Genomic DNA, 12,461 nt, shown 5'->3' with positions numbered 1-12,461 from the left:
AGCTCAGCACCCACTCCCTCAATCACTACACGCTGTGTCCCCCTTAAGGGCACATAAAAAACACTAAGCAACTGCATCAAAGAGTGACACGTAACGAAAAAATTACCCTCTTTATTGTTTAGTATAGATATAGATTTTTCGTGATAACTCATGAGTGAAAAGCTGTTACGTATGTTACCCATTGCGAATGAGATGATTTTATGTCTACATTTACAGGATTTAATTCTTGTATGAGAATGAAAGTAGATACATATCTTTGAGGTGGCATATCTTATAAACATAAATGTAATTATTTTCTAACATGACTACAGAAAATAATAGTACACTAATGAGTTTCTAGTAAGCATTTTCCTAAAAACCTTAAATTTGATTTAAACATTGCATTCTATGAACAACTTTGAAGAGGTCAAAGACGACATTGAAGTATTCCTCAAGTTATACCACTCTTTAAATAAATTAAAATTTTAAAAACAATTACAAGTGGACTGAACTGACACGAGTTCAACTTTTGGGGGCTTAACTTATTTTTGAACATTATTTTCAGTTCATAATTTTCAGTTCATTCGAAGGTGTGATTTGGCAAGAGAAAGATATATATATATAGAGAGAGGAATTTGAAGTTAAGAGAGAGATGACGATCGGAATATTGGAGGTGAATCTGGTGGATGCTCGCGGTCTCAGAAAATCCGATTTCCTCAGTACGTATTTATTCAATATATGTATGTTGGACCGTCTAAATAGCTCATGGCTTGAAAGTTGAAACTCACTTGAGAAAAACTCAAAATCAGCCGAGCTGGCTCAGTTAGTTTCAGCTCGGTTTATAATTCGAGCCGAGCTGAGTAGGTTCGGCTTAGAATTTAAGCTGAGCCTAAGTTGGCCCTTGCTCGAACCCAGTTCGATGATCAAATGAATTAATCCAAATAACTTTATTCATTTTTGTGCAGACAAAATAGATCCATATGTATTGATCCAATACAGGAGTCAAGAACACAAAACCAGTATTGCCAAAGGTATGGCTTAAATCCTGTCAAGTATAAACATGTTCACCTCAACGAAATGGCAAAATCATAATATAAATCTTAAATATATAATGCAGGCCAGGGAAGTAACCCAAAATGGAACGAGAAATTCAAATTCCGGGTAGAATATCCAGGAGACGACAAGCAACCTAAGCTTTTTCTCAAGATTATGGACCATGACACATTCTTGTCTGATGACTACATCGGACAAACAACGTAAGTAAACTGGCTTAGGATATATTAAGAAACCAATGTACCATAGATGTCAAACTGATATTGTTTTAATTCTGATAAAATAATGAATTCAGGATATACTTGAAACAAGTATTGGAAAGAGGAGTAATTGAGAATGGATGTGCGGAACTACATCCACAAAAATATCGCGTTGTGGGTAGTAATCAAAACTACCGTGGAGATATGCAAGTCGGGGTCACCTTCACTCCAAGGGTACTTAATCACTTTATCTCACAGTTCTCTAATTAAAATTGGTTGTGTATTATGTGTATTTTATATAAAGGTCTTGTGACTTATATATTTTCACTGATTGTTTTGACGGATACAGGTTGAAACCCAAAGTTATGGACAAGAGTTTGGTGGATGGAAAGATAACCAGTGGCATTGATTTTGTATTTTGGAGTTGTAGATTGTTCATTGTGTAAAATGTTTATGATTGCTTAATTTAAAGGTGAAAATGTTCATATGTGTAAATAGAGATTGTATAAATTTATACATGATGTAATGTGGATGTTGTAATTGATGATATTTTTTTGATAGAAGTATTGCATTTTACAAGATTTACCATGTGTCCAAGTGCATTGCTTCTTTACAGATTTACCATGTGTCAAACCTCAAACCATAATGGTGTGTCATGTTGGAAGAATAATCATGTTTCTAGCTTAAGTTACTGTTATTGTATTACTTATAACTTAAGCTAGAAACATGATTATATTGGCGGCTAAATGTAGTTATTTGAAGGGTATTTGCAGTTAAGGGTATTATCTATCTTACCCTAAGTTTTTATCCTACGTGTAAGACCGACGACCCAAGTGTCGAAAAGTTTGAGCCTAGAAAAGGTAGATATATCCAATCATGAGATAGGACCATAGATGCCGACAATGTGAATAAGTAGGCAATGTCCTAGATGATATGTATGAATCGTGTAATTATTTTCAGATTGAAGTTTTTTGATGGGCACTCGAAATCGTCATTGGAAAAGTCAAGAACCAGTATGTATGTTTTTTTCTGTGAAACTATACTCAATATAGAAAAAAATACTTGGTGACGGCGTACCCGATCGAGTTCAACCTACTTACACTCTAAATGCATGATTAAAAAATTGTTATGCGATAGGCCCATCAAATGTGACGTGCCTTTACGACTCACATGCATGAGAGAAAGGAGACCGTGTCAAAGCTATATGGCTCTTAACTTGTTGTCCGTTTGCCAGTCATTTTATTGTAATCGTTTTGAGTTTAATGAGATATGACGTATAATTAGAGTGTTTAAAATTTGGCTCTCTATGTAAATGTTTTCTACACGTGAGGAAATTAATGAGTATTTTTGTGATTTTATAATACTTTATTTACTATAGGTCATAGGTTCTTGTGTCCAGAAACAACTCAACAAGGCATTACGATATTATTACATAAATAAATGAGGAGTTATGGAAGCATTGTACTTAAATAATTTGAATCGAATTAGATGAAAAGTATTGCTAACTTTGAAGATGTCAAAGACGCCATGGAATTACCAAAGGTTCCAAGTCTTATTCAAAATAGTGACACCCAACCACCATTTTAAAGTTTTAAACAACTAAGAAACAATTACAAGTGGACTGGTTGACATGACTTGATCAACTTTTGGAGGCCTAACTTCTGAACATTATAAATACATTCACTTCCATAATTTTCAGTTCATTCAAAGGTGTGATTTGGCAAGAGAAAGAGATACATAGAGAGAAAGGAATTTGAAGTTAAGAGAGAAATGGCGATCGGAATATTGGAGGTCAGTCTAGTGGATGCTCGTGGTCTAAGCAAATCCGATTTCCTCAGTACGCATTTTTTTTTCTATTTATGTATATTGCACCTCAGAAATCTACTCAGTTTTAAACCGAGCCAACTTATATATGAGCCAAGCTTGAGCTCAGCTTGGCTCGGTGCGATGATCAAATAAATTAATCCAAATAACTTTATCCATTTTGGTGTAGACAAAATAGATCCATATGTGTTGATACAATACAGGAGTCAGGAACACAAAACCAATATTGCTAAAGGTATGATTTAAAATGTTTTCAAATATTAAGATGTTCATATCATTAAGTAAGATTATAACCATAACCTTAAATACATAACGCAGGGCAAGGAAGTAACCCAAAATGGAACGAAAAGTTCAAATTCAGGGTGGAATATCCAGGGGCTGACAAACAGCCTAAGCTTGTTCTCAAGATTATGGACCATGACACCTTCTCATCTGATGACTACATCGGACAAACAACGTAAGCATGTGGTTTAGGATATATTGAGTTAAAAAAACAAACAAACGTACCCAGTAAAATTCACTTATAACAGAGCAATTAGTAGGGTGGGGCGAGAGTAGGCTTCAATTTTTTTTTATTTTTTTTGGTTCCGTGTACATCTTAGTACAATAAATTAAGTTAATATCGTTTTCATTTGGATTAATTGATCAATTTCAGGATATATTTGAAAGAAGTATTGGAAAAAGGAGTCGAGAATGGAAGCGCTGAACTACATCCTCAAAAATATCGTGTTGTGGGTAGTAGTCAAAACTATTGCGGAGATATGCAAGTCGGGGTCACCTTCACGCCAAGGGTACAGCTTACTTCGTTTTATAGTTCTCTGCTTAAAACTGATTGTGTATTGATTGTAACTATATACATATATAATCTTTATTGTCTTAACTTATGTATCTTCCTTGTACTGTTTTAATGGATACAGGTTGAAACCCAAAGTTATGAACAAGAATTTGGTGGATGGAAAGAGAGCCAGTTATACAATTAATGCCTGCCTTGATTTTGTAGTTTTAAATTGTAGATGTTGATTATTAAATTGTTAATTATATTTGGTTCCTTAATTAATTTAGTGGTAAAATATGTTCAAAAATTGTAATAGAGATTTTATGTAAGAAGATGTATAGATGATGTAACTAAGTTGTAGCCTTGTAGGTGATGCAAAGTTTTTTTATACAAGTATTGTGTTCTTAAACGATTTATAATGACTTTAAAAACAATTCTTTATAATGACGATTTATAAACAATTCTTAATATCATCAGGTGATCCAAATTACATTTTAACTGAACCGAATCATCTTCATATTCTTTAGCTTGCTTTGGTCTTATTGAACTACCATCATACTCCCTGAATCGTATCAACTTGACCACCCTTCATCATAATCTTTGGTGCGTATTGGATATACCGAACCATCATTATACTATCAAAACCATTCGAGGTTTCATTAGTCAAAATATCAATCTAAATTGTAAATTGCCTACTGGTTATTGAAAATAGTTTAGATTATCCAAAGTCAATTCGTAAGGACACTTGTACACTTCTTTCAATTTTCGGCATGTCCTTTAGCGCTTTTTCTACTTTTAATTGTTTTAAGTTCTTGTAAGTATATAAATTGCTCATCCGTGGTTTGGATTATCAAGAGTTCAATTAGTAAAGACACTTGAACACTTCTTACAACTTTTCAACATGTCTTTTGGCGAACATGTATACTTTTAATTGTTTAATCTTTTTATTTGTTTATAAATTGCTCATTCCTACTTTACAAAACTAAAATTTACATGTTTACAAAACCAAATTGCTCATCCCTAATTTAAGTGGCATAATTTTAGTTTTGTGAATTTTCTGCTGCAATTGACATAGTGGCAGATCCAGACATTTAACTCAGTGGGGGTAAAATATAACCAATAAAAATACATGACATGAAAATGTAAAAATAGACTTCATTAAATATAACAAAACAAAACAAAACACATATTACAATTGTCCTATATGAGATTTCATCTTTTGGAAACGGTTAATTACAGCTTCATTCGTAACACTTTCAAACGCTTCTTTTTCGATGCTACAAACCACACAAGCATTCATAAAATCCGGACCAATTCGATTACGAACTTTGTCTTTACGTTCTCCACCACCGAAAAACATCTTTCAACCGTTGCGGTTGCAACAAGTAAAACTAATATAAGCTTTAATAATCGATACACCAAAGGAAATGAAATATGTTTTCTTGTTTCCATCATAACTCTAGCAAGATCGGCAATACCATTCAAGTTAGCGTATCTTTCATCTTTTCGCACACTATCAATGTACAAGCCAAGTTGATGTGAAAGAGCGATTTTCTCCCGACTATCAAAATCATATGGATAAAATTCACATAGTCTCATTAACTTCGACTCATCAAACTTAGAAAATGAGTCATACGGGATGAAAGCCGTCATATTTTGAAGTAATTCCGTGTTTATCTCATTAAAACGATCACCAAACTCTTGAATTAGCATATCAACAACGGTGTTAAAATACTCAAAGTTATAGTAATGTTGATTGTTATTGACATGTTTGTACCAAAGGATTTTAGTTTCTTGCCGGAAGTAATTTATTTTAATAAATCACCTCGCTTCCAAAAAAATATTTAGACTAAAAAAATTTTTATTAATATATTTTTGAGAAAAAAGATGAGACTTCAAAGTAGATTGGTGTATCATGTGTGTGGTAATAAAAAAACATATTATAAACTATTTCGGTTTGCTTTTATATGATTTCGTTTCGGCATATGACACGGAAAAAGGTAAATAAAAAAGGTTTTTTTTAAGGAAAAAAAAAAGAAAAGTGTGTGAACGGTTTGTACTTTAAACTGATTGAAAACTGAATATATGACTTTTGCTTTAATACGATTTCGGTAAAGTTCGGTTTTACTTTAATCAGTTTGTAACTAGATAGTAGTGTACACGTCTAAATGTTTTTCCTAAGCTAAACTATATTTATTTTAGAATTCATCGTCAGGAAAAAGCAAAGAACTTTTAAGTTTTAACGTTAAATCATAAGTTGGATTAATGATGTTATGTTCATTTTCTATGAGCACTCTCGAATAACTAGAATACTAGATACTCACAAATACACAATATCCAAATATTTTTTTGAAAATAATAATTAGAAAGTAAAACTGGAGCTTGGATTTTAAACCACGGGTTTAAACCTTCCCACCGTTGTCCCCTGACTACCAAACAGTTTATTGAATCCGGCTGTCTGCTCCTTCTAAACACCTTCTAATGAGGGATAATATGCCGGTTACTTTATGTGTAGACCAGTAGAATAAACTATAAATGAAAGCGCATTTATAATATTTAGAACAACGAATTATATTACAATAAAATGTCTCCTATGTTAATTGTATCTAAATGTTTGCTAGAACATCTAACTCCTTTATGAATTCATTTCCGTTTTACCTTCCCCGGCTTTGTTATTACGTCGTCCTATAAATAGTGACGAATGAAAACAACGAACAGTAGCAAGAGACACCAAGACTCTAAACCACAATTACATAGCCTCTTCCGAGACCGCTGAGAACAATAACTGGTAACGTGTTGAGTGTTGACACTTTAAAAACTTTCTAAAGATACGACGAAATCTAAAGACCCAATAGTTGCAACGTTCGATTTCGATAACATCAAGTAGTCAAGAACACATGCTTTAATAATAATTTTAAAGTAGTTTTAAAAAATTATGTAATGGACATATTAACTGAGACAACTGCTGACTTTGAAATAATCAAAGATGTCACAATAGGAATCTTCAAATTTTGATGTCTCGTTCATGACAAGTACACCATTTTAATAACCATTAAGAAACTAAAAGTAGGTTGTTTGGCCATTGCTTGAACAGACACGGACATAAAATGTAAATATTGTAATGGAAAATGACTAAAATGTCCATCCAATCAGTTAAACTAAACAAAATGTCCATTTGACCAGCTTTTTCTATAACGTCCACCTTCAATCTCGTCGACCAGCACACTTTTTATTCATTAGCCGACGAGATTTTTAACCAACAAAATTTTGTCACCCATAAAAAAACTGTCGAATCAATATTTTTTTCTTTAAATCGCCAGAGGCGACACATTTTTTAGAGATCCGACGAGATTTTTTTAGCTTTTGGCGAGATTAATGACACGTAGCAGAATCTTGTTGGTTGAAAATCTCGTCGGCTATTATTAAAAAGTGTACCGGTCTACAAGACTGAGGGTGAACATTGCAAGAAAAGTTAGTCAATTATACTTTTTATTTACTTTAACCGGCAAAATGTACATTTTCGTCATTTTCCCATACTACAAGTTGTTAGCAGTCACGTCTTTTATTCTATATATGACGCTGCCATCTGCGTGTTATTATCACTTTCATCATATTAAGCCAATTCTCCTCTGTAAGTTTGTTTAGTGTGTGTGAGTGAGAGAGAATTAAACATAATTCGACATGACGATCGGAGTAATGGAAGTGAATCTGGTGGATGCTCACGGTCTCACCAAATCCGATTTCTTTAGTAAGTATTCAAACTCTTATAATCCTAGTGTATTTGACGTTAATTTTGACTGTTCTTGTAGTTCTGATGAAAATATATGATTATTGTTCAGTTTTATGCGTAATCGCACCTGTTTTAATCGAATTTGTTTAATATATGATATGATGTTCATGTTGGACCGTCAATTGATCAGGTGACCGGTGTTTGCTAGATTTACGAACTTATTGTCATCGGTTAATTAACTCATCTGTAGCATTATTATTTTCTCTTCAATTTAGAGACTCAAAAGTCAAAACGACGTCATGTTGTTTATTACTTTTGGTGGTAGATATTAGATAACCATTGAATGTTCAATAATCAATATTATTCGGCTTGTGTTAGTTGGAACCTGGAACTACTATAATTAGCTGTAAAATTATTGTGACACTGTATTGATCCTAACATTATATAAATTCATTTTAGTCATATTTAGGCCTCCTCTGATGATATTTTGATATATCAGCTTGGTCTGCAGCATGTGAAAAAATTATTTTTATATAATCTTTTTCGGAGCTTTAATTTCCATATGAACACATGTAGAAGCCGTTTTAATTATTAAAAAATGTAAAGAACAAAAAAACATTTATTTACAAAAATGAGTTATTTTTTTAGTTACAAAGTCGAAACATGTGTTTATGTACAAAAGCTTGGAAAAAAATTATTCAAAAATGAATCTTTTACATGTAAAACTCATGGTTCTTTGGTTCCCCACTTTTTTGTGAAACCTTAATGAGCCTCCCTCATTAAAGAATTACAATCACCTATTAACCTTATTCTCTTTCATTCATTTTGGTGCAGACAAAATAGACCCATATGTGTTGATCATATACAGGAATCAAGAGCACAAGAGCAGTATTGCCAAAGGTAATAATACCCTTACATTGCTTGGTTGAAATAAACACAATGTGAAAAAACAAAAAGACTTAACATTATTAATGTATAATCTAAGTTGCTTTTCAAAAAAAAAAGGAATGTGACAATAAATGTGATTAAGATAAAGAAAAAAAAATCCTGAAAGTGATCCACCAAAGCTTTGGTTTTATGAGAATAAGAAAAGAAAGTCAGTTTAGTATAAATAAATTGTTTAATGACTTGGATCCATATTATTATTTTGAGTTTGAAATAATTATGAAAATATGTAACATTCAAATGATGCAGGGCAGGGCAAGAACCCAAAGTGGAATGAAAAGTTCACATTCCGGGTTGAATATCCAGGAGCAGACGATCAACCGACACTTGTTCTCAAGATCATGGACCATGACACCTTGTCATCTGATGACTACATTGGACAAACAACGTAAGACCGTGCAATCTTTATTATTGTTTCACAAAAGAATCTACTTGTTAATAATGTATGCATACAGAATATACTTGAAAGAGTTATTGGAGCTAGGGGTAGAGAATGGAACCGCAGAACTACGTGCTCAAAAGTACAGTGTTGTGGATAGCAATCAAAGCTACTCTGGAGATATTCGAGTGAGGATCACTTTCACCCCAAAGGTATTTAATATACTTCATAGTTCATACATACCATTTGAGAATTTTATATTCAAGAATTGGATTTTAATCGATGCAGGCGGAAAATGAAACTTATGGACAAGAATTTGGAGGGTGGAAAGAGACCCAGTGGTGATTTATGTGTAATGTTTGATTTCAGTTGTGGAAGTTGTGTAGGTTCTGTGTCTGAATTTTAGATGTTTGCAATGTGAGTTGTGTTGTGTCGTGTTGTGGTTGTTTTAGTGGCGAAGAGTTCATAAACCTGTTAAAAGAATCTGTTAGCGGTTGCAGTTTGTTATGTTAGTTGGTGATGGCTAAGAGGTTTGTCTATGTTGTGTATCTGGTTTGGAGGCCCTGGATAATCCTTTGAATCGTGTGTTCTCCGCTTTCAGATTAAGATTTCTTTGGTGGTACGTCAAAATTCTTAGTCGGATAAGACAAGGGGTTCAAGAACGAGTGTGTGATTTCTGTGAAATAGCTACCATAATTTGCGAGAATTCGATGCCCAAAATCAGACCAAATGATTTCTTATATAGAGGTCAAAACAGCTGTGGTTATAATCGCCATAACTGCCAAACATGAGTTTGCTATCGAAGACCAATGTTGCTACCAAATTTCATACGCTACCGAAGATCAGGTTTTTATCGATGATTGATGTTAATATTAATAAGCAATATTTTCCAATTTAGTGATTTCGACCCCATGCTAGGGTTCTCACCCCTTGGATCAAGCTACTGGGGGCGCTGCTTGTTGTTCAATGAGCTTCGCTCACTTAAACTATTGAGGCTATTAAGGTCCATATATTAGAAACTAGTCTTGATCAAGTGTACCTCTTAACTTGTATTAATATATATTATAATATTCTAATTTCTCATTTGGTCTCAAGTGAATCACTAATTACCCAAAATGGCCTAATGACACTAAAATAATCAACCGTCTACAGTGATAGGATTGTTTGTTTCTTTTACTTCTCTCTTGCAAGTGGACAAAATCTGTTTTTCAAAGCAAATATTACGAAATCTATACAAGTAAAATCGAATGGTGAGAATTACAAAGTAAAATTGCATAACTATTTATGAGTTCAACTCCACAAAACCATGTGTGATGACCTATTGCAATTCGTCACCAAAAACGTGAACGAATTCGATATCAACCAAGTCGAGATGTAGGGATAGTTGGGATGCTCATTTACACTTGGTAAGAGTTTTCATATCTAATAATGCTCCATGAAATGAATTTAGTGAAATGCATATAATCTTGAGTCGTTGAGCTGAAATGAGTCAACACGACCTTGATGGAAAAGTGATTATGCACAAAACCATCAAGAAGATTTATCAACTTCGAGAACTACTGGAAGCGGTTGAACGTCAACAAAAGTTCGTATGCTGATAAAAAGAAAAAAAACATTAAACGGTGAAGAAACACAGATCTACTCCCCACTAATGGGTCCTAGATCCAGTGAGTCCACAAGGTAGGATACGGTTACTGCCAACACGATATGAATACAATTCCTAAAGTCCAGTGACGTGAATCCTGCAAAACAGAACACCGTGAGCTCGTTACGGGAAGGACAAGGGGGGGGGGGGGGGTCTTCCCGTAACCACCCTCCGGCGTGAGAATAAGTACCGTTCTTACGAAGAGATAAAGTACTTAAGTAAATCGAGAGAGTACAATGATAGTCGATCCCTACCTCATGATGATTGAGAGGGTATTTATAGCCGGAGGATGTAAGGAAGTGATTGGGCCAGCTGTCCCTTTAGAAGATACCTTATAACCGTCTAGACGCGTGTCCTCACATGATAGGTTTAGCTTACACGCCGCATGTGCATGTATAACAACCTGGACACATGTCACTTTATTATCGGTTGATGAGGTAACATTGGCCATGTGCACGGTTATAACGGCCTTGTCACGTGTCACTAGCTAATTGGCTAAAGGGTCACATATTGCCCAAGAAAGCATCTTGGCAAGTCTTCTAGAAGGTAATTGGTTATTGACAGCTGTCCCGAAGCATTACCTTGTAGTTATTTACGCGGAAGGGTATTCCTTCATGCGGGTGACTTTTGAGGTTGCTGTGAGGCTTCTGCATATGTTATGAGGGTGTTTCTTCCTCAGATGTTTATGCGGATGGTTTATATGTCCCGCGGGTGCCTTATGAGGGACTTCCGATTGACCCGCGTGTATTTCTTACGGGTATTTGGGTCCTTTTGGTACCCTATCTCTATAAGTCCCCCTAGTCCAGTGTTTCTTCCGTGTGGAGTATTTTACGCGGGTGAAATTCTGGACTCAATCGTGGATTTGGGGGTTTTTAATTTTGCGAGTTGGTGAGAAATATCTTTTGTTGCTGTGGATAATCATGAAAAAGGACAAGTTGATCACTCGCAGGCGCGTGTGCAGGTGACAAGACGTTTTTGACGGCTGTTACTGTACCCGACTGTACAACTGTTTCCCTTTTTTCGAATTTCCCGCGTGACGTGGCGGTTTGTGATTGGGCGATGAATTTCTCTCTCCACTGTTCATATCCCATCGCATTAATTGCGATGGGTATAAAAGGAAGAGAAAACTTCCTATTGAAGCTTTATCGCCTTTGTTTTTCTTTCTTTGTTCTCCTTCTGATTTAGAGTTTTGGAATTTCTCTATAACCCTTATGCCAAAATCGCCTGCAATGTCGAATGTTCAAACCGAAGTTGATGAGATAGAGATCTCACGGGACTACTCTGAGTATGAAAGATTACTGGAGACGTATGGCATTCCACCGGAGTGGGAGCCAGAGTTTCCTTCACCGGGCTCTATAGCCAGTTTATCTCCACTCGGTAAAATGGTTATTTATGCCGATTACTTTTCCTGTGGGAATTCCCGTCTTCCTTTGACGAAATTCTTTATGAATTTGCTGACCGCCTATGGAATTCATTTGTCTCAACAGCATCCACGTGCTGTGATGCGAATTCAACATTATGAATTCGTATGTATAGCACGTGACCTGGTGCCGTATGTCGATCGATTTCCGGTTTTGTACCGTCTTGCCATTCGTGACGGTTGGTATTCCTGCCAGGGGTTCTCCGACCGAAGTATTGGATACGAGGTCGAGAAGGTGTCCGCCGATTGGCGTAGCAAGTTCTTTTGGATTTCTGAGGACGTGGTACCTGTTGCCATGGTCCGCCGTCCGGTTAACTCTCGTTTTCCGGACGTTGTCACAGCTGCCCATGAAGGGCGTGATTGGTTCCGTATTCTAATGCAGAACCAACACCGATGCGGGCGTTACCGGAGGAAGCCCTGGTGTGGGCAGGCATGAGCCGTTTATGGGCCTCAGAGTTTATGGAGCCCATTTTTGTTGACTTGTATGAACGTAAGTTATCCCTGCTGTTCT

The 12,461-nt window shown here is 35.3% G+C and overlaps 2 protein-coding genes across 5 annotated transcripts; both read left to right on the top strand.

Moving 5' to 3' along the window:
* Positions 1-584: 584 nt before the first annotated feature.
* On the top strand, positions 585-9,342 carry LOC143561890 (16 kDa phloem protein 1-like). Of its 3 annotated transcripts, none has more exons than XM_077049855.1 (5): positions 585-698; positions 945-1,010; positions 1,097-1,235; positions 1,328-1,466; positions 1,582-1,769. In XM_077049855.1, the coding sequence occupies exons 1-5, from the start codon at positions 632-634 to the stop codon at positions 1,639-1,641; spliced, it is 471 nt and encodes a 156-aa protein (XP_076905970.1). In that variant the 5' UTR covers positions 585-631; the 3' UTR covers positions 1,642-1,769. The 3 variants fall into 3 exon arrangements, with proteins under 3 accessions (XP_076905970.1, XP_076905972.1, XP_076905971.1); XM_077049857.1 differs by lacking the exons at positions 945-1,010; positions 1,097-1,235; positions 1,328-1,466; positions 1,582-1,769 and adding exons at positions 8,396-8,461; positions 8,756-8,894; positions 8,962-9,097; positions 9,174-9,342 and having other exon boundaries at positions 632-698; XM_077049856.1 differs by lacking the exons at positions 585-698; positions 945-1,010; positions 1,097-1,235; positions 1,328-1,466; positions 1,582-1,769 and adding exons at positions 7,368-7,579; positions 8,396-8,461; positions 8,756-8,894; positions 8,962-9,097; positions 9,174-9,342.
* LOC143561889 (16 kDa phloem protein 1-like) lies at positions 2,836-4,094 on the top strand. Of its 2 annotated transcripts, XM_077049854.1 has the most exons (5): positions 2,836-3,069; positions 3,226-3,291; positions 3,375-3,513; positions 3,712-3,847; positions 3,974-4,092. In XM_077049854.1, exons 1-5 carry the CDS (start codon positions 3,003-3,005, stop codon positions 4,034-4,036), a joined length of 471 nt encoding a protein of 156 aa, XP_076905969.1. In that variant the 5' UTR covers positions 2,836-3,002; the 3' UTR covers positions 4,037-4,092. The 2 variants fall into 2 exon arrangements, with proteins under 2 accessions (XP_076905969.1, XP_076905968.1); XM_077049853.1 differs by having other exon boundaries at positions 3,712-4,094.
* Positions 9,343-12,461: the final 3,119 nt, after the last annotated feature.

This window comes from Bidens hawaiensis, unplaced genomic scaffold (assembly GCF_021521415.1).
Source record: "Bidens hawaiensis isolate Kalapana, Puna unplaced genomic scaffold, B.hawaiensis_p1.1 tig00020885_1, whole genome shotgun sequence".
Lineage (NCBI taxonomy): Eukaryota > Viridiplantae > Streptophyta > Magnoliopsida > Asterales > Asteraceae > Bidens > Bidens hawaiensis.
Note: the sequence above shows the minus strand (reverse complement) of the source record. Positions and strands in the feature narration are given on the sequence as shown.

Coding starts and splice junctions, on each gene's coding strand:
- LOC143561890 (XM_077049855.1), top strand. CDS start 632: ATGACGATCGGAATATTGGAGGTGAATCTGGTGGATGCTCGCGGTCTC. Junction 1,011..1,096: donor CAAAACCAGTATTGCCAAAG/GTATGGCTTAAA, acceptor TATATAATGCAG/GCCAGGGAAGTAACCCAAAA. Junction 1,467..1,581: donor GGGTCACCTTCACTCCAAGG/GTACTTAATCAC, acceptor TGACGGATACAG/GTTGAAACCCAAAGTTATGG.
- LOC143561889 (XM_077049853.1), top strand. CDS start 3,003: ATGGCGATCGGAATATTGGAGGTCAGTCTAGTGGATGCTCGTGGTCTA. Junction 3,070..3,225: donor AAGCAAATCCGATTTCCTCA/GTACGCATTTTT, acceptor ATTTTGGTGTAG/ACAAAATAGATCCATATGTG. Junction 3,514..3,711: donor GACTACATCGGACAAACAAC/GTAAGCATGTGG, acceptor GATCAATTTCAG/GATATATTTGAAAGAAGTAT.